The sequence below is a fragment of the Engraulis encrasicolus genome, chromosome 19 (genome assembly GCF_034702125.1).
Source record: "Engraulis encrasicolus isolate BLACKSEA-1 chromosome 19, IST_EnEncr_1.0, whole genome shotgun sequence".
NCBI classification, from domain to species: Eukaryota; Metazoa; Chordata; class Actinopteri; order Clupeiformes; family Engraulidae; genus Engraulis; species Engraulis encrasicolus.
The window spans coordinates 43479770-43502085 of NC_085875.1; the positions used below are offsets into that span (position 1 = coordinate 43479770).

Genomic DNA, 22316 nt, shown 5'->3' on the forward strand with positions numbered 1-22316 from the left:
TCGGCTGCCGCTCTTTGTTAAGGGTGACGTGTGCACTCCTGAGTCAATATTTGAAAGGCAGACTCTATCGAGAGACTGAAACGAAACGGCCTCCCCCTCTCCTTCCTTTGCTTTAGGTGTGCTATGCTTGCCAATGGCAAGCTGAGAAGTTTGGCCTGAGCAAGCAAGCAAGCACGCAAGCAGTCAAATGACATCTGACAGTTAGCCAACTTGAGGCCTTCTCCACAGGCGTCTCTCCTTTTTAAGAATGCTCTCAGCCAATTTGGTGTGCAAGGTGTAAAAGAGAAGAAGACAGGCCGTGGAAGCGGGAGGCCTAATTGGTGCACTTGTTGTGAATGATAAACTGTGAATCAGTGAAAGTAGAACAGAGGCGCTACAGCTAATCTGTGTGTCAGACAGACAGGTTGGATTAGAAAGTCTCAGACGTCGTGTGTGTGTGTGTGTGTGTGTGTGTGTGTGTGTGTGTGTGTGTGTGTGTGTGTGTGTGTGTGTGTGTGTGTGTGTGTGTGTGTGTGTGTGTGTGCGTGTGCGTGTGCGTGTGCGTGTGCGTGTGCGTGTGCGTGTGCGCGCGCGCGCGCGCATAATGCCTGCGGTGTATTCTCCCCAGTCATGTCTGTGATGCCGTGCTCTGGTTGTCTGTTTAGATTCGGTCACTGATTTAGTGCCTGAAGAAATTAAACTCGTTTTGCTCACTGCTCTACAGTCACACGATTCACGTGACTTTTATGCTAGGCTTAGGTCATAAGGGTATGGGAGAAATGGAAAGTTCACTGTCAAAGGAATGAGAAAGGTGGAAAGTGATGGGTTTGTCATAAGAAAAACATCTGAAATGCCAAGATCAATGGGTGGTTGACATGACGCCCTGTTTTTAGGTAACATTAGTCAAAAACCTACAAAATTGATATTTTTCCTCTTGAAAACAAATGTAAATGAAAGAAGATGTGGTACATCATGTTTCATATTAGTCTTAGATGAGAAGAAATATTTTTGTTCAGATTTATGGAAAGATTTATATGTCAAATGTCCTGTGGTGTGACTGTAACATTAATACAACCTGGAATATATACAGCTATAAAATAAACCATCAACATTTTGAATCATTTATAAAGCATTTGGCATGATTGCATAAATATTAACTTTATATAAAAAATATATGAATGTGAAAAAAACTCAATACAGTAATATTAACTACAAGTTCAATTTCGTAACACAAATTGCGTCCTGCGGGGTGACATGAAAAGGCCTATTTACTTATTGGCACTGACGGTTGCAGAGCCTGTGCAACCGTCTGTGCGCGACCACGGCCCTCGCGCAGAGGCTCTGCAACTGTCGTCGCGCGCCTCAAGAAAATCCTGACTACACGTCAAACGGTTGCGAAGGTCGCAGAGAAAAAGCGCTGTGATTGATCGTCTCGCTACTTCTGTGTTCTTCATAGTTTACTTCCATAGTTCTCCAGTAGTTTACGAGAGCCAAACTGTCAATGTTCTGTGAAATACGAACGCTTTCTTTCTAGTGTGTGTAAATAAATGAAGCTACAATGACTGAATTAGTAAGTAACAAACAAACAATACATCAGTTTAGCACTCGCGGCACAATGCCTGCAGTCTGACTACTGTACTGTAGCCTTGTAGCTATGTAGCTAAATGTGGCTAACAACATGAGATCTCGTGCGCAGATGTTTAACATCAACAGTGGTTAGCGACCAGAACCAATGGGCGCCGTTGCTGAACTATAATGTGCCCTTAAATCAGGTTTGTGGACGGCCTGCTGCAAGGCCAACTACAAGGGTCTTAAAGACAGGCTCCTAACCAGTTATACCTCAGTTATTGGAGAGTGCTGTGGACGTTTAAGGTGACTTAACCTCAAAAATTAGGCCACTGACATCCCCATTTTTTTCTATTTTCGTTTTTTTCCACCCATTTTTTCAGGAATTGAAATATGTTTCCTCCTTTAAGTGTGTTACGGCCTTAAACGTCAACCACCCCAATACTGATGTTCATCCAGCAGTTGCTGAACTTCATTTCAACGCAGTGAAGTCGCTTCAATAGTCAATTGTGTACCGGCGTGTAGTATGCATCTGTAATAAACCATTTAAACTTAGCATTAAAGTTTAAACTTAGCATGTAATCAGCGTTGTAGAGGAAATTGAGCACAAGAAGTGAATGTGACAAGAACGCACGGTGCTTAGTGGCAATGACTGTAGGACTAGAGTCTGAAATGTATTTAACAGGAAAAAACATATTCTGGTTTCCCTCAGTAGTACACACTACACAGTAATGAAGCAACAGCTGCTCAAAGTCCTTGTGCATCAGAAATCTGACAAATTGTGAATGTGTCACTAGAGGTCTTGGTCGTCTCTTTCCATTCACCTGGAGTGATATGAACACTTATTACGGAGGTTGTTGGTTATACTGTGCTACACTTTGTAGATGGCCTTTAAATGTCATAATATTTCTACTCTGGACATAAGAGTCTCTACAGTAGCAAGAAGCTCTCTGAACCCAGAGAGTAATCACACCATGGAGCTGCCCCTGCGTGTGCTGGTCTAAAGTGGGGCTCAGTTTTTAGCAAACACACGGTTGAATTGTTTATTTTGTGCTCTTTTTTATGAGCCTTCCCCACTACTTTAATAGGCAGGGATTATTCTTATCTAAGAGGCTCACCGGGTTTGGGCTTGACCTTTGAGTTGCATTTGAGCTGATCTGCTGTGGACTGGCGTTACATGAAAAGTGGAGGGATTTGTCATGTGAAGTGATGGTCTGACAGGCAGGCAGTGCCTCTGGCTTTTGGATGCACATATGTGCTAGGCCATTTTGCTTTTTTTTGCAATGGTTATTATTATGAAGATTTCTTTATCTTGCCGCCAGTGCAAGCACAATGCCAGAAGCTACAACAAATCAGATCAGGTTATGTCATCAGAGGTTTCAGGCAATGAATATTAACCATACTGAAATATTTATACTTGGGGGGTATTTTTAGCCCTCAGTTAAAATATTGAATTAGGATTTGTCATGTGGATAAATTTGACAGAAACACGAGTTCGCTAGGGCAGTAGTTGTCATGAAAGCAGATTTGCTGTTTAAATTTACCCTGTTTACTTTTTGTCCTTTTAATAATGCCACAGGGCTTTAAATTACCACTAAAGCTGATACCTGCCTGTAAAACCTCTGCATTGTGTTTCGAAGTTTACTCCTCTTTTGCTGCTCAGAGTATCTAGGAACATTCTCTTTTATCTTGATAAACATCACATCATCAGTTCAGATCCATATTTAGCAATACTCCATTTCAGTCAGTGCATAAATCAGATTAGCCTGGGAAACAGGGGCCCTTGGAGACCTCCCTCCCCCACCCCCTGCCCACCCCCTCTCATCTAATCCCTGATCTGTTATCCTCCACCACCAAGGATGGAGCTCCATTTATTCTCTGTTTCTCTGACAGAAGACCCACACAAAGAAGCAGGGCACACCTCATAATGCTCAGCAAAAGGGGGAGACTAGGCAGGAGGACAAGGCAGAGCTCTCTAAGGCTCTAGTCTCTATTCTTATCTATCTTTTTCATCCTGCTGAAAGATACAGGGCTACTTTGTGCCTTCCTTGCATGAAGCTCAGCTGTGAGTGCGGTGCGTGGACCCTCTCCTTCCCTCCCCAAGCTGTTTCCCATGTCCCAGTTTTTGGTATGACCCAGGCGGGCATCCCGCTGCCCCTTGACTGCTGTTGTTTTAGAGTAGGAAGCAAACTACTCAGTGAGCTTGCCTTGATTGCTCGATAATCAAGACAATCTTCTTTGTAATTTTAAGTTGATAGCGAAGCCACACACAATTTGAAAACATGTTTTCACCCTCTCATTTTGGACAGACAAGATTATACAATGTTTCCTGTTTTCACTGGTTCAATGCGTCAGGAGAATCCTATCCACTTTCATTGTTTATAGCTCGATATTGTTTTGGTCACTCTTGATAATAACACATCGTCATGATGATATATCTTCCTGACGTTTGTTTGATGACGTGTTTCCCAAGCACAACCCTATTTTTGAAAAAGGGACGGAAGTGACCTGGGGATCTGCTGGGCTGGGAGTAGCAGAGTGTCTCATTTTGTTCTCCTGGCTGGCTTGGAGTAGCGAAGACAATGATCTGAGCACTCTGGCCAAAGGGATGGTGCCAATATTAGATTGATTGTCTCGTGCAGTAGCAGAGATGGCTTGTGTTGTGTGTGTGTCTGTCTGAGCATTGACCCACTGCCTGCAGACTGGACTGGACTGGACTGGACTGTAAGCCAATCTGGTCATTAGGCCACGCACTGGCCCTGAACCCTCCGGTAGGGGCCATGCACTTTGTAGGTCATGCCGACAATCCCAATGAAGTGAACTGCCCCAATTGCCAGCAACCAACGTTTCAGGTGTCCTATGAGTTTTGGAGGAAACCAACCAGCCTACTTTAGTATTGAGCCTTACCAAGTTACATAATGGTCGCAAAATAAATGTTGTAATTTGCCCATGTTGTTTCCTAGACAAGCATTGAGCAGTTGAAAATGGCTTCTCTACTGCGATAGAACTGCATTGTAGTTCACACACCGATATTTCTGTCTATGCATGCAGACTTATGGGAACATCCTATACTTCAGGGACACCCTGTGTATTCACTTGCTTGGAAACTTGCCTGTGTGTCTTGATGTAAGGCTATTTGTTTTTTTGGGGAAAAACATAATGAGATTAAATATAGAAAAGCTGAGAAACCTAGTTAGTCAAAGAAGTTTAGGAGTTTAGCCACAAGGGATTCCTTCTCTTCTCAGGTGTCATGGCTGCCAGGTGACATGGTAATGGTTTTGTGCCTCCGTTGTGCTTCTGGAATCTTTTGCTGGTAGACATTTCTGCTGTGGATGTTCCCTAGTCACTGTGCACAAGCCCAGTGGGGATTGAGTAATGCATGACGTCTTGTCTTGTCTTGTCTCAGCACACCGTCCATCCCGTTCTCGCTTATTTCTCCAGGGAGCCAAAGTATATGCATGATAAACATCACCATCAGCAGCACCACCACTGCCTTACCCATTCCAAACCCCCATTTTAAAAAGCTCTGTGCCTCTTCACAACATACAGTGATATTATTATCTTCACGTTGGCATGTCCTTTGCATTTTCAGCGCTTGGATTTCCCTTGTGACTCTAGTCCTCCGGAGTCGTCTTTTCACTATGATAAAAGTCTGTGCTATATAGGAAGTTGATGAAAGGATATATACGGTGTGCTGTTTGTCATTTGGTTGTCATGTTTTTCAGTGGGCATATTTTTTCCTGGATAGCCGTATACATTTTGTCCACGTGTGTCTTGATTCATCTTAAGTGTGTGAAAGAAGATGTAGACATGTTGTTTATGCCTGATGTTGTGTTGTGCTATGCATGAAGCTGCCATTGCTAGTCCGGACACTGATAGTGTTTCTTTCTTGTGTTCTTCTTGCAGATATCACCGAGAAGAGTGAACTGAAGACGTTGTTTGAAAGCAATTGCTCGCAGATTTATTTTATCTTCTATGAAAATTTCATTACACTGGAAAGTAACTTAAAACAAAAAGGTAAGTAAGAAGCGTACACTCTTACACACCATCTCACCACACCACACACCACACTACACCATGCCACACCACGCCACTGCTGAGTCTGAGAGCATTTTTGGTTGCTTGAGCACTAGAAATATTATTAGATTTGACAAACTCAACACCCCTGGTGGGGTGCACTTGGTGGGATGGTGTCAGGTTTGCTTCCTGTTAGTCTTGTGTGTCCCACATTAATCATCCCACTACCCTTTCAAAGTCGTCCAGGAAAAAAGAACTGCGAGGGCCAAGCAACATATGTCCGCTCATGTAAAATTAATTTTACTCAGGCCCGGAAATTATTTATTTAAAAAAAGCACATCAACAGCTTGCGTTGTTAGGTGTGAATATTTAGAACAGTGGAGACTTTTTTTCTCTTCTGTACTGGTTCAAAAATCACACCAACATTTCATGAGCGGTGCAGAACAACATGGCGCTGGAGATGGGAGGTTCTCCCTGTCCTACATGGATCATTTTCTGACAGTTCAACGGATACAGCAGAGTTATTCTTTTTCTTTTGTTTTTCTTTTTTATGACTTTATTGATGACAGGACAGTTTGAGAGGTGGACAGGAAACGAATGGGGAGAGAGATGGGGAGGGGTCGGCAAATGATCCGGGCATCGAACCCGGGTCGGCCGCATGGCAGACGAGTGTCCTTCCGGTTGGCCATGGCAGGGCCTCAGCAGAGTTATTCTTAAAACACACTTGCATTAAAATGCCCTGAGGAGATGCTGTAAAAAAGAAACACAAACACAAATGAGTAATATATTCCAATACGGTTTGTGGGTTTCCAATTTGTATAACGAAATGAACACATTCTGTATGTCTATGCATATCATGAAGCATGGAAGTATAATTACTGAAATGTGCAGCAGATGCCTGTAGTCTCCTTTCACTGCAGTGAAAAATATTCATTTTCATGCTAACTGCACAATCATCCATCCTCCTGAAACCCCTGGTCTCCAGGCACTGTCAGGCCACGTTGGTGTGATGGATTTTGCCAAAGCATTTTTCTCATCACCGCATCCCATACGTACTCTAATAGGGATAACTGAGATGGCTCATCAGCAGATGTAGGAGTACAGGAATCAGGAGATTGCCTTGGCACCCATATCTCGGCTTCAACACAGTTCCCATAATCCGCTGTCTTTGCTTCTGTGCGATTGTCTGATAAGTCTTTCTCTGAGTGTGCAGTCAAGCCAGTACTCAACACTTACCCGTCTCACCAAAACTGAATTTTTTGAGTGGAGTTGCTAAATTCCACAGGGCCTTACACGGGCATTTTTCAAGGGATGGCAGGTGAGGAGTTTCTCTTGACAGACACAGACACAGACACAGACACAGACACAGACACAGACACAGACACAGACACACACAGACACACACAGACACACACAGACACACACAGACACACACACACACACACAGACACACACACACACACACAGACACACACACACACACACACAGACACACACACACACACAGACACAGACACAGACACAGACACAGACACAGACACAGACACAGACACACACACACAGACACAGACACACACACAGACACACACACAGACACAGACACACAGACACAGACACACAGACACAGACACACACACAGACACACACACAGACACACACACAGACACACACACAGACACAGACACACACCCACACACAGCCACAGCCACACACACACACACACACACACACACACAGACACACAGACACAGACACACACACAGACACACACACAGACACACACACAGACACAGACACACACACAGACACACACACAGACACACACACAGACACATGGCATATCTGCAGAATAAGCATCTGAGTTGTACTCTAGAGGAGACAAAACAGTCATCCTCCACAGTATGGTAAGCACTGCAGCAGGACTGATCGCTTGGGCACAAGCATATCGCTCATAGGGACCCACACCTGTCATGTCGGCTGAGTGCTGCTCAAGACGGGCTTTGGCTCTCATCTCAGGGGAATCCTCTCCATCCTCTCCCCGCGTCAAAGTGTCACTGCTTACATATTGGACACATTAGGTTTTTATCCTGTTCCAGTCTGAGTATAAAACTTTTCAACAGCCCACTTTTCGTTGCTTATCTTCAGGTAAAATGGTGTATTCACACGGTGCATAACCAGAATATTCTCTATTCCTGATTTTCATTTACAATGTCAGTACATAATGCTACATACGTACTGTCATCGCGCACTCTGTTGAATGGCATATTGTGTCAACTGCAATCAATAGAGACCATTAAATGAAGTGCAACACTCTCAAAATGGCAGAAGACTTGTGAAATGCACCCTGTGTTGAGTGGATGGGGTCAGAAACTTGTTTGATGGTGAAGAGATGAATCTCAATTTCAGGTAGATGAGGGCCTGCCTGCCTGCCTCACTTCAGTAGGGATACCACTCAAGTTTGTTTTCACCGCAACATTTAGTGAGTGTGAGGTAAGGCTCCTGAGGCTTTGGTTCAACACAGGCACATTTTTTAGCGCAAAGGTAGGACTATAGGTTTACTAGGTGGGAGGGCTAAAAGCAGTGACTAGTAACTTTACCACTTACTTTTTTTTACTATGTATGCACTGGTGTAGTTGTGACTGGTTAAAGCAGCTTTAAAACCCAGCAGCCTTACAAAACCAATAGCTTTAAAATTTAAAGAAAGCATCTGGCCACCAGCCTTGTGGCACCAGAAAGTAAACACATTCTAGACTCACAGCTCTTTGTTTGAAATGCAAAAGAAAGAGAAAAGGAGTGGTCCACTAGCCTCGTTGATGTAGGTGAAGGTCTTTCTTTCCATCTAACGTCTTAAAAAAGACACAGACCTAGAATTTGTCAATGAATTATTGAAGCTGGTGTTTTCCCCCCAGGCTTGTCAGAGTACATCCATGACATAACACACGAGAACAAGATAACTGTCTGCACGCAGCAGATATGCTTGCGTCCTCATTCAAATTTAATTTAATGGCTCTTCATGGTTTTGGTGGAAATGAACTATTTGCTCAGATGCAGGTAGTTGTTGCCAATTTTCTGAGTCATTATTTTCCATGGAAACATTTATTCGAGGCCTTTGAGGATGATTAGTTTTTTAAAAAATAGGACATGGAGGGAAACGGTGACAATTTAGTGTCCTTTTGCCGAACACACAAAATGAACTGTTGACATCAGCAATCTAAATCCTGTTGTTTTTCTGTTCTGTCATTCTCGCCAACTTTACCCTCGACTGTGTGTGCATCCCGAGCGGCATTTTTCACACTGTTGTTGACTTTCTGTAAATGAACCGTCAGTTTATCAACCTGGCCATGTGAAAATATCATGTGACAAGTCATCAGCTGCTCCCATAAAGCCACTGCCCAGTCTCATTATCAAGATCGGTCTATGTAGCGAGCGATACAGACAAAACAAAGGAAAAATGTTGAGTCTACATGTTGCTTTTTTTTATGTTAACTTCATGTGCTCCATGTGATTCATACAAAGTAGTACACTACTACCGCTCAGTTTGTGTATCATGTTCCCATCTTTGCTGTATCACTTCGTTCACCTTCAGCCAGTGACGGTGTGATGGTGGGCTTTTCTGTATGATCATTGTACGCTTGTTAGTTGGTCAAGGCTGCACTCACACAGCGAGAACACGACGCTTACATCCCCCATGCAAATCTGTCTCGCACGGTGCTTTTAATGTTGATGTGCCTCAGACACAGGCTCTATTTATGTCCTGCTTTTGAAATGTTTAATGCTCTCTCTCTCTCTCTCTCTCTCTCTCTCTCTCTCTCTCTCTCTCTCTCTCTCTCTCTGTCTCTGTCTCTCTCTCTCTCATTTTTTTTCCATCCTCCTATAGGGAACAAATCACAACGGGAGGAGCTGGACTCTATCCTGTTTATTTTTGAAGTAAGTTGCATTCAGTTTTAATGATCGCCAATGCTTCATAGTCCGCTGCTGGATCTCTCATCTCTTTGCTCTTCGCCCATGTTTGTTCAGTCATATCAAATGCATTACTCAAAACCATGATGCCGTGGTAATAGGAGTTGGTGTGGCTCTTTGTTTGTATGCACAACTTACATCATTGCAATGCAGTGTGTGTGTGTGTGCGTGTGCGTGTGCGTGTGCGCGTGCGTGTGCGCGTGCGCGTGTGTGTAGTCTTCTGTTTCAATAAAGGCTGTATCAATCACACTCTGGTCCATCAAACTCATAGCTCATAATGAATGTGTGTGACATGCACAATTCATCCTCTCCCACTCACCACACAGTAAATGGTAAAATGGCAAATGGACAGCATTTATATAGCGCTTTTCCACTCCTTCGAGCACTCAAAGTGCATTAGATGTATGCCTCACATTTACCCATTCACACTCACATTCACACACCGGTGGGGTTAAGTACATTTATCTTGCTCAAGGAAACATTTATGGGGGTCAGGAGCGGGGCTTGCACCTACAACCTTCTGGTTGCCGAGCAGCCTCCTCCACCACCTGAGGCACCACCGCTCAGTAGAGTCTCCCATTGCAATTAGTTGGTTGTCCAGGATATTAGGCTGGTATCATGAGCCTTCCCCACTCAGCATTATGTCTTACATAATTATTTTCACGATCAATAACTCTACTCTTCTCTACTCTACTCTTCTCTACTCAATGCAGTTTTTGGGGTTTGCATACTGACTTTGGCCAGAAAATAATTTCCTTTTGACCTTGTGTGAAGCAAATGTGCGTACGTGCACGCATGTGTGTGTGCTGCCAGTTCCTCCATCCTGCCCTGTGCTGTCATCTCCCCGCCCCTCCCCTCCCCTCCCAGTCCCATCCCTCCATGTTTTTCTCCCTCATCGCTGGAATGGTGGCTCCAGTTTCCAACACAAACAGGCAGGCAGGCAGGCAGGCAGGCAGGCAGGCAGGCAGGCAGGCAGGCAGGCAGACTGACTGACTGACTGACTGACTGACTGACTGACTGACTGACTGACTGACTGACTGACTGACTGACTGACTGACTGCTAAGGTGGGGTGGGGTGGGCAGGGTAGGCCTGGAAGCTCAAGTTACATTTGCTCTGGGTGGTGGTGGTGGTGGTGGTGGTGGTGGTGAGCCTTCGTCACTGCTGTGTGTGCTGTTTGCTGGATAGAGGAAGGCAGGGGCTGGACTCGGTACACGAGGGGAGTGTCCCTGATGTGTCAACAAGAGGTCTGACTGAAAACAACGGCTGAGAAAAAGCTGGCTTTTTTGTGTTGTTTGACATGCTTGTCTCTCCAGGCCATCTTTAAAATGAGAGCGAGCGAGAGAGAGAGAAAGAGCGATAGAGAGGGAGAGATGACAGGCCAGAGGGGTTTAGAGCTTTCAGGAGGGACTCCTTCATGCCAGTTAGACGTCCTCTCAAACTTCCCCTCCCCACCTAATTCCCCACACTCACCATTCAAAACAAAGGTGTCAAGTCTCACATGTTAGTCCTGTTTCTGTGCACTCAGATGCTTGAACAGAGCTGTGCCGTTATATGCTGTATACTATATTCTTTACTAACAAGCTTTACTACATTCTAAGTAGTAGATGGACTTTTTTGGGAATGTTTATCATGTTTGTCTGTACACATAAGAGTAAGAGTAAGAGTAATTTATTTGTCACATACAACCCTAGCTTAAGCTAGCATGCAGTGAAATGACAGGTAACTCAATATGTGCAGAAAAATATAAATTACATGAATTAATTATACATTATAAAATAAAAGTGGACGATTTTCTTAATTGTCCATAGCTGTGTAGACTCAACGACAAGGTGAAGTTCTCTGTGCAAAATGAACGTAGATGTGGGATTGGCGCAGCTGTTGTGAAAAAGTCCACTGGTCAGGAAAGGACGCTCCCATTGAGGCGTGCTGAAGACGTTCCCGTTGAGGCGTGCTGAACTCGCTTAGTGGCAAAACAGCATCCTCACGCCTCACCGCGAGGCAAAGCGCAGTCCAATATCCACCCACCAACATGTGTGTGAAGTTGTCAGGTCACCGGTCGTCGGTCGATCGAGGCTTTCCCCCTCCGATTCCCGTTTGGCATTCCGGTCTCCATGGAGAGTTCCGCAACCACGTCGTCTCATCTGACACAATCCGCGGTTTGAATTAAGACAACAACCGAAAACATTGTGAAGACAGCACTTAAAAGTGCTTTTTCTCTCACACAGTCAGGGCAACTCAAATTCATTGTAAAATATGGTCTAATGCCATATAAAATAAGTTATAAAGTTGCACAGTTGTGGGAGTTACTAGTAAGGCAGCCAAACAATGCAGCGCCATGCTCTACAACAGAGCAGTTTTGCTTTGCTTTGCAAAATGTGTCTTTTCGGGTTGTGTTGTGTTGCGTTGTGGTGTGCTGTGTTGTGTTGTATTGCGTTGTTGTGTTCTGCTGTGTTGTCTGGCGTTGGGGTTGTGCATTGTGCTGTGTTGTGAATTGTCTGATTGTGTTGCGTTGTTGTCTTGTATTATGTCTCGTTGTGTTGTGCAGTATTGTGTTGTGTACAGTATTATGTTATGTTGTGCTTTTTGCAATGCAGTATTGTATGTGTTGTGTTGTGTTGTATTGTGTTTTCTTGCACTGTGTAGCATTGTGTCTTGTTGTACTGCAGAATGCTGTATTGTGTTGCGGTATTGCGTTGTGTTGTTGGCTGTTGTTGCGTTGTGTTTTTTAAGTAGTGCTAATCCATCATGTCACGCTACGGCTGATTGTGTTTATCAAGCCTCTTTAATCTCACTGTAAACCCTACAGGGAGGGACGGCAGCAGCGCTATTGGCACTTTTTTCAATGGCCGTCCGTTTGCCGTTGAGACAGATACCTCCTTTAACTCCCCCAGTCCATCGCTCGGTTCCTTTGGTATTGATCTGAGTGGATTAGTCGAGCCAAGAAATGTCAAGCCTTGCATTGATAAGCCGGCAGAAAAAGGCGTCTGTGATTCAGCGGCGTGCTTTTTCACTCGGCCTAAGGCCCGTCGTCTGGCTTAACATTTTCTCAGACTTTTTTTTTTCTTTCTCCAGATTTGTTTTTTTTTATCCGCCTTCTCCTGACCTAACCAGAGTAATCTCTAGGCTACTAGATTTTTTTTTTAACAAGACTTTTCTTAGCCCACCTCCCTCTCCCCAACCCTTTGCATATTGTCACTGGCTCAGAAATGCCTCGTAAATATTTATTGGAGGCCTTCGAGAGAAGGGAGACATAAGGAAGGTGTACCTTAGAGCCGCTGGAGCTTTAGTGTGGCGTGGGCCGTTTAGGCGGGAGTGTAGCCGCTGCCTTTACACTGTGTCGGGAGAGATAAGCCTTCCTTTGACAGGTCTGTGTGAGACTGACACCGACGCCACCTACATCTCTCGCATGTGCACGCATGCATGCACGCACGCACGCACACACACAAATTGACACCTCTCGCACACATGCGTGCGCACACACACAGGCACACACACACACACACTCACACGACCTGCCACTGACGCCACCTACACACAAACACTGTGTGTGTGTGTGTGTGTGTGTGTGTGTGTGTGTGTGTGTGTGTGTGTGTGTGTGTGTGTGTGTGTGTGTGTGTGTGTGTGTGTGTGTGTGTGTGTGTGTGTGTGTGTGTGTGTGTGTGTGTGTGTGTGTGTGTGTGTGTGTGTGTGTGTGTGTGTGAGAGAGAGAGACGCGTGTGTGTGTGTGCGCAGACTGCTCTTTCATGCGCGAGATTAGCAGCATGAGATCAGACGTCTCCTGTTGTTGTCCTCTAACCCCGCTCTTCCTCTACACGCCCCCCACCCCCACCCCCACCCCAACCCCACTCCCTATTCTCTCTGCACCCATGCTGCTGCATGTAGACATGCCTGTTTACCAAGGCCCCGTGCTTTACAAAGGTTTCTTGCATGTTTACAAAGGTCATTGCGTTTTATTGGGTTTTTATATCCATTGTTTGCGATGAATGCGTTCATTGTGAGATTTTAGGATGAAAAGCTAATAGCATTTGGGACTAAGTGCTGTATAACAGACAGTGTGTCGCGTGTGGGTTACCGTAGTGTGTGCGCGTGCGCGTGCGTGCGTGTGTGCACGGCATGTATGAGTGCGCGCATGCGTGCATGAGATTCCGTATGTGCATTTGAAATCCTCTATTTTCATAAGCCCACTATTGGTCATGTCAGCCTTGTGGTGTTCCCCGGGGCCCATCAGGGCAGTGGAGCCTGACCATCCCCACAGCTTGGTGCACAGTGGAGCACACAGGAGCACAGCCATTAGGCAAGGCAGGAGTAGGAGCAGGAGGGATGGAGAGCGGGATGGGGGAAGGAGTGTGGATGGTAGTGGTGTTGGGATGGGGTGGGGATGGAGATGGGGTGGGGGTGGGGGTTGATGGGTATTGTAGTTTGGAGGGGGCGGGGATGGAGATGGGGTGGGTCTGGGGGGTGGATGGTTGTGTTGTTGGGATGGGGAGGGGATGGAGATGGAGATGGGGTGGGGTTGGGGGTTGATGGGTATTGTAGTTGGGAGGGGGTGGGGATGGAGGTGGGGTGGGGTGGGGGGGTGGATGGGTATTGTAGTTGGAAGGGGATGGGGATGGAGATGGGGTGGGGTTGGGGGGTGGATGGCAGTGTGGTAGCACCACAGAACGGTGCACAAGAGCTCAGCAATTAGGCACCAAGGACCAGGAGGCATGGAGTGCGGGATGGGGTGGCGTTACCGATGGAGTGGGGATGGGGTAGGTAGGGGTAGGAGCAGAATGGGGTGGGTAGGGGTGGGGATGGGAGTAGGGGTCGGAGCAGGATGGGGTGGGGATGGGAGATGGGGTCGGAGCAGGATGGGAGATGGGGTGAGCATGAAATGGGGATGGGGTGGGTAGGACCACAGGAGGGGAGCCATTAGCAGATCATGCTGAGAGGAACTCTGACTGGAGCTGCCAGTCTCTCTTGCTCTCTTGCTCTCTTGCTCTCTTGCTCTCTTTCACTTTTTCTGTCTCTGTCTTTCTCTCTCTCTCTCTCTCTCTCTCTCTCTCTCTCTCTCTCTCTCTCTCTCTCTCTCTGAACTGAACTCGCACATCAAGAAAACCACATGTCCCCCCTTTAAGACCAAGACCTCCAGACCCCCAACCAGGCCCACAACACACACACAAAGCAAAATCAGTCTAAACACACACACACACACACACACACACACACACACACACACACACACACACACACACACACACACACACACACACACACACACACACACACACACACACACACACACACACACACACACACACACACACGAGACATAAAGCACGTCTTCATGTTCAGGTCACATTGTTATTGTATATTGGAAGACGAGAAATCATTGTGTTGTTGTCAACTGTGTTGTTGTTGTTGTGAGTCTACTGTCTTCTTTTGCAGGGGGATGAAGACGGTTGTTTTGTTGTTTGGGGTGGAGCAGTGTGTGGCATGCGAGTCTGTATGTGTGGGATTACCTTGAGCACCTCTAAGCAGTGTGTGGCCCCCTTTTTTTCTGGGTCATGGTTTTTGATGGAGAAAACTGGGGGTGGGGTGGGGCTGAAAACGGGGAACGCGGGGGTGCATCAGTCATGTGGCTGTCATACACACCGCAGGGGTGCGTGGATGCGTGCGTGCGTGCGTGTCCGACGTGCGTGTGTGCGTGCATGTGTCTGACTATTTGAGCGTGTGTGTGCGTGCGTGCGTACGTGCGTGTATTTGTGTGTGTGTGTTTGTGCGTGTGCGTGTGCGTGTGCGTGTGCGTGTGCGTGTGTGTGTGTGTGTGTGTGAATACTGCACTAATCTACTGTATCTTCGTGAGGCCACTGATATTGGAGCACACCAACAAGGTGGGGCCCTCACTCCATGTGGGGCCCAAATCCTGGACCCTGGACCAAATCCTGGACCCTGCATGCTTTGACCCCTTTTGCTTTTGTAGTTTTGTTGTTACTGGTAAATGTAAAAGTGTAAAACTCATTTCCTAAGGTTAGGGATTGTTTTGGTTTGGGCACAGTTTAGCATTCTTTAGCTATTGTTAGGGTTATATGAATGGATGTCAATGGGAGGGCCCCACAAAGATAGGCGGGACTGTGTGCGTGTGTGCGTGCGTGTGTGCGTGTGTGCGTGGACAGCGGTACTGAGAAAAGGTAGGTGAGAGTTTGGTGTTATGTACCCAGGAGGCCGCAGGGCAGGGAGGGAGGGAGGTGGCAGTAGGAAAGGTGGGATGGGGAGGCAATATGAGAGGGGTGAGAGGTTGGGCTGGAGGGGGTGGGGAGGGGGGGCGTCTCGGGGCCTTTGCTTCCTCCCAGCACCTTTCACTGCTCTTTGTGTCTGCTAGAATTCAGACGTCCCTTGGGAGTGTGGTTCAGAGAGGAATGTGTGCATATTTGTGACTGCATCTGCAGTGTTTATGTGTGTATTTTTTGTTCGTGTGATATGAGTGTGCCTGAGTGCTTGTATATTTTTTGTTTTTCTGTGTGCCATTTTGAACACTGATTAAGATTTGATTAGGATCTAATCATTAAATTGTTATAAAAATGTAAGTGGGGTTGCACTACACTTGGAGTGCGCATGTGTGTGGTGTGTGCGTGTGTTTATTTATTTTTGCTTTGCATGCACCAGAGGGAGAACTTGTTACTTTTTTCTCTAAGGGGATTATCCCAAGTCTCCAGCCCTGAATGAGAATTAAACATATCAGGTGCCAGTATCACGTTTTTTTGCCAATGCAAGTAGGCCAAATGAATAAAGCCAGGAAACGTGATACAACAAATGCTTGGAGAAAACGTGTCAAGACAACTATTACAGCAACAGATTCTTTTTTTTTTGCAATGTTCTTATTACTGTTATGTAAGAAAGCAAAGACCTTGTGTCTCTTGTTGTCAGTGTCTTTGGTTCAGCACACACCTGACGCAAAACAATACGTCTTTGCAGACAATATTGCCAAAACTGTGTTGACAATTGACATTGAGTATCTTTCAGACACTCTCTTCTTCCCCTTGCGTGGCTCCCCATCCTCAGATGGCTTCTGTAGTCTGTGTCAGTGTCAGTGTCTGTGTGATTAGCTGTGACTGGTCCTTTACACCTCATACCAGGCGGATGGGTGCATAATGGGTGCATTCTCTGCGATCCCATGCTCTCCATTACCTCTTTAGTGCCCTCGCTACTCGCTACTCTCTCCTTGCCCCGCGCCCCGCACCCTGAGCTGAGCTGAGCTGAGTCACAGGTGCTGCCTGCCGGGCACAAAGGGCCTCTCATGCCACGGGTAGAGGGGGTGGAGGAGGTGGGGGCAGGTTGTGTGTGTGTGTGTGTGTGTGTGGCTGTGTGAGCGTGTGTGGCTGTGTTTGTGTGTGGCTGTGTGTGTGTGTGTGTGGCTGTGTGTTTTTGTGTGGGTGAGGGCAGTGTATCTGCGTGTGCTGGAGGGGCATTGGATAGAGGCGGGTGGTGGCGGCGGCAGTGTGTGTGTGTCCATGCGCGCGTGTGTCTTTGTGCGTGTGTATGTGTGTGTGTGCATGTGTGCGGGGGGTGTGGGGGTGCAGGGACGCAGGCAGGGCAAGTGAGGAGACACATTTGCATGCGTTCCTTCCTGTCTGCCCGTTTGTCTCGGTGCAGTGAGGTGAGCTCTCGGCAAGAGGGGGTGGTTCTGTTGTTCAGCTTATCTGTTGCTGTTGTCTTATCTGTTAAGTACGTATGGTTGAATCTAATGCATCTATTGTGATAATGTCCACTGGAAGTGAGACTGTGGTAACCTGTTTCTAAGTTGGGCGAAAATGCACAAGGGTCTGCGTGAGAACCAGGCTAAGGCTGTGGTATTACATATGAAACTGACCGATGCAAATGTATAAGGGTGGTTGACGTGACGCCTTGTTTTTTCGTAGCATTGGTTAAAAACCTACAAAACTGTTATTTTTCCTTTTAAAAACAAATGTCAATGAAAGAAGATGTGGTACATTATGTTTCATATTAGTCTTAGATGAGAAGAAACATTTTTGTTAAGATTTATGTAAAGGTTTATATGTCAAATATACTGCGGTGTGACTGTAACATTAATGAAACCTGAAATGTAATAGATGTATAAATTAACCAACAACATTTTGAATAATGTATGAAGCATTTGGCATGATTGCATAAAAAATAACTTCATATTAAGATATGTGAATGTGAAAAAAACTCAAGACAGTAATATTATCAAGTTTAATTTCGTAATACAAATTGTGGCCTATGGGGTGACATGTATGTCAATGTTTGTGAGCGGGCAGCTGCAAGGCCAACTCCCAGGGTCTTAAAGACAGGCTCCTAACAGGCTCCTAAAAAAGAGTGGTGTGGAAGTTTAAGGTGACTATTCACCTCTTAATATGTCTGCATATTGCAATGTTTCTGTCACACAATGCTTAGGTTCATTTTATGGTGTCCTGTGGTGTGACTGCTCTTATAGAAGGAAAATTAAGTTTTTTTTAATAAATGAAAACACATATGAAGATTAAACGCAATATCATTATCTGGTTAGCATGAGCTCAGAGGTCAGTCATGTATACAAAAGGATTAAAATGGCCACAATGCAGTGAATTTCCTGTGGTGTGACTTCATGTCCTCCGGTGTGACATGCTTATGCAATGTGTTACTCCAATCCTTACTTGTTTTTCATGTACTGTATCATGCAAGGATATAAGGATACCAGGAGATTTATTTGTCACATTCACACAATTATTACAAGTAATACAGTGAAACCATGCAGTGAAATCACAGTTGTCTGCCTGTACAATGCATAGGCGTGTGTGGGTGGGAGTGGGGGTGTGGGTGGGTAGTAGTGTGTGTGTGGGGTGGGGGTTGAAGGAACAATAGTACAAAGAGCATGGGGGATATGTTTGTGCAGAATATTACGTTTTATTGTATCTTACAGAAATGTCACACCAAGGATGTCACACCGCAGGGCACATTTTTCCCAAAATGGCAAAAATTGGGCGAAATTCCACGGACCACTAAGAGCTTTATTTTTTTCTATTTTTTTCCCCCAATTTTTTCCATCATTTTCTTCAGGAATTGGATTTTTTTTTTTTGCGTTACGCCCTTAAACGTCAACTACCCATGAACTCTTTACATCAGGGGTGGGTAATTACTTTGGTCCGAGGGCCACATTGGGTTTAGAATATTGAACGTAGGACCAGATATTGCAGGCAACATACAGTACAGTATGTAAGAAATCCTGTAATGTACACTGGCATGACTTGTTGGCTATCGAACATTGTGAAAGTGAAAGCCCATTGGGAAACTCCAACTCCCATTGTCATTGTGACACAGCACTCCACAGCACACTGCACACAACGAAACTGCATTTATGCCTCACCCGTGCAAGGGGGCAGCCCTCAGTGGCGCCCCATGGGGAGCAGTGCGGTGGGACGGTACCATGCTCAGGGTACCTCAGTCATGGAGGAGGATGGGAGAGAGCACTGGTTGATTACTCCCCCCACCAACCTGGCGGGTCGGGAGTCGAACCGGCAACCTCTGGGATGCAAGTCTGACGCCCTAACCGCTCACCCATGACTGCTGATTGTAATCGAAGTATGTGGTTTTCAAAAGTCATGTAAAATTCAGAGTGATATGACTCACGTACATAATTTCATGATTTTGTCACCACTTGTCCTCAAACTGTCCTCCATTCTGGTTCAGAAACTGCTGACAATGTGAATAACACACCGTTCTCTGGGAATTTTTTACTTTTTTTGCTTTCAATGGTTGCATTCACTTTCAGTGGCTATGTAAGGTGTCAGAGCATAGACGTAAGACACTACCTAGTGTGTGTTCCTGGAGACCAACTATAGCTCTCCATTGTTTTGGTTTTGGCTGCATCAAGTCCTTTCAGTTAGATTGGAGAGCCTTTTAGCAGACTGAACCGCATACATTGCTACATTCATTCAGTCTATCGGGGAGACTTCCCTAATGAATACGTATTTTGTTGGACGTTAGACCCATTAAGCTTGTTCGAATGCGTTGTTAGGGAGGCCCGGGTTTGATATTTAATACAGCGAGATCAATCTTCCGTAATGTCTTGTCACTGGGTTGTAATGGGCAGCAGAGTCTGTATCCTGTTGCCAACTTGAAGAATATTGACAGGAGCCAGTCCATTTAGATGTCCCATTGTTATTGGAAGGACTACTGCTTTAGTTTATTGGCATATATAAAACATGCATTACAAACTTCAAAAGCATCCCAATTTGCAGGTTCCACTTCAGCCAAAAAGATCAGTGTGCTTTAGCATTGTCAGATTGTTATTGGGAGTTTTCAGTAAGGACTTGGGAGTAACGATAAAGTACGTTTAAGGAAAGGAGAAATCTCAGTTTTGCCCTTCCCGTCTGTAGCTAAATGGTACAGGAGTTGTCACCAGGATGACCCCTTCGTCATGACTTCCACCTCCACTCAGGGAAGTCCCCATGACCTTTAACCTCAATGGGTGTCCATGACTTTGAATCAATGTGATGTCGGGTGCTCTGGAGGGCACACCTATTTATTGATTGATTGATTGATTGATTGATTGATTGATTGATTTAGTATGTTGTCATGGTAAATTCTTGCCATGACTCACCACACACACACACACACACACCCACACCCACACCCACACCCACACACACACACACACACACACACACACACACACACACACCCACACACATACACACAGACACACACACACGCGCACACACCATCTGCGGCCAGATGGTCTCCTATCCTGACCCCTCCCAGACTGTACTGCAGAGATAACAGCTAGGGGTCAGACAGAGGTTATGAGAGAGACTGGCTGCATGTCACGTCAGGAGGAAAAAAACACACACATATCAGACCTTTACTTCAGACGACGAAAATACAGCAAAAAACATCTAGCAAGGTCAACGGTGGCGAGTACATTTTATGTATATTTGACTTCTGTTTATTTTCGTGTGGGAAAGTTGAGGTGCACAGTACAGATATTCGTCTTGGACATGCAGATGGAAGTCATAAAATTGCAGAAGTGACTACACCACCAGAGCTACGTGCCCAATTGAAGGCCTGTGTGCCACACTTTTTTGATGTGGTTGAAAAGACTGCACTCTCCAGCTTATAGGCTTGAGGCCGAAACACTTGTCTGTGTGTGTGCATACAGTATATACTGTAATTGGGACATAATAAATAAACTTTAATAGAAAGTTGGAGAGTGTTGTGTTTTCCACTACATCTGATAGCCTATTTGATGGGCCATGCACCCAAAGATGGCAACTACTAACTTTCCTGAGTTGGAGTGTGCCTACTCTTGCAACCCTGCCCTCTTGACCCACCTGCTTTGTGCCTCCTGTCCCTCTTGATCTTCCCATTGGGAGCCTGGGAATCTTAACAGCCTTTATAGAATTGTCTGTAGGTCATTATCTAGCCACATTTTCACTTACATTAGGGTAAGTTATGGGGCACACTTTGTATGCCACCACTTGCACATTTTAATCAGATTGTGGTGTCAGTTGTTGCATGTTAAGTTTTTGGCCTGCGGCCAACCCACTATATTCATATTATGGCCCACCGTGAGAATTTGGGCAGCCCCTGCTCTACTATACACCTTTTGTGTAATTGCAGTGTAAAGTCCAGAATTCAGCAGTTCATTGCATTACATTTCACTTAGCAGGCACTTTTGCCTAAAACAGCCTTGGGGTATTGAACCTAATCAGGGCCACAGATACACGGAGGAGATCAGAGTAAGCTAGATCATAGCAAAGTACATAAAGACAGTGTGCAAGACAGTGATTTTAGTGGCGGTGAAGACAGAGATAGAAGGAGAAACTGCATACTTTAAGTAGATATTGAAGCATCATATTGATGCACACTACAGAGGGACGCAGTGTGTCAGAACTTCACAACTTCACATTATCCATGGTATAGCTTCCCTTATTGTTTTCTATATTGCACCTGCATTCGGTTCAGGGGCATTGCACCTATGCTTACCTATAAACACGTTTCTTTTTATTTTTCTCTGCCAGTGCAGTCTTTTTCAATTATATGGATTTGGATGAGATGCGAAGCATGCCAGGATCAATGCCAGTTTAAAATGTCCTCAGGGCATTTCTTTTCCTCTTTTATTTTGTTATTTATTAAATCTCTCTTTCTTTCTCTTTCTCTCTCTCTCTCGCTCTCTCTCTCTCTCTCTCTCTCTCTCTCTCTCTCTCTCTCTCTCTCTCTCTCTCTCTCTCTCTCTCTCTCGCACCAGCAGCCCATGAAAATGCTTGGCTGGGTAAACGGCTCAAGTAGGTCATGAATAAAATAGTGGTGTGACTCGTGTGACCATCCCGGCTCCTCACTCTGTGCCTGTCTGGTGTGGCATGGGTCTCTGCCCTGTGGCCAGCCAGCAGGCCAAATGATCCCACCTCCTCCTACATCTCTCCATCTCTCCATCTCTCTCTCTCTCTCTCTCTCTCTCTCTCTCTCTCTCTCTCTCTCTCTCTCTCTCTTTCTCTCTCTCTCTCTCTGTCAGACATGTCTTTTTAAAAAATATATATATATTTTTTTTAGGGGCTTTTTATGCCTTTATTGACAGGACAGTATGAGATGCTGACAGGAAGTGAGTGGGAGAGAGAGATGAGGGAGGATTGGGAAATGACCCTGTCCGGACTCGAACCGGGGTCCCCATGGGCATGAAAGCCCAAATGTGGGGGGCTTAGCGTGTTGCGCCACAGCGCCCCCAGAAATGTCTTTTAAACAGTCCTGCATCGCCAAAGATAGACGCCAGACATGTTTGTTCCATTACTTATCCTGA

The 22316-nt window shown here is 45.6% G+C and overlaps 1 protein-coding gene across 6 annotated transcripts in view; it reads left to right on the forward strand.

The window, feature by feature from the left end:
* ralgapa2 (Ral GTPase activating protein catalytic subunit alpha 2) overlaps positions 1-22316 on the forward strand; it is a 179631-nt gene that overhangs the window by 31809 nt on the left and 125506 nt on the right. For all 6 annotated transcript variants that reach the window (XM_063184504.1, XM_063184505.1, XM_063184508.1 and 3 more), the window contains exons 2-3: positions 5452-5562; positions 9440-9489. In XM_063184504.1, the coding sequence (XP_063040574.1) occupies positions 5452-5562; positions 9440-9489 (161 nt within the window). The remainder of the gene's footprint in view (positions 1-5451; positions 5563-9439; positions 9490-22316) is intronic.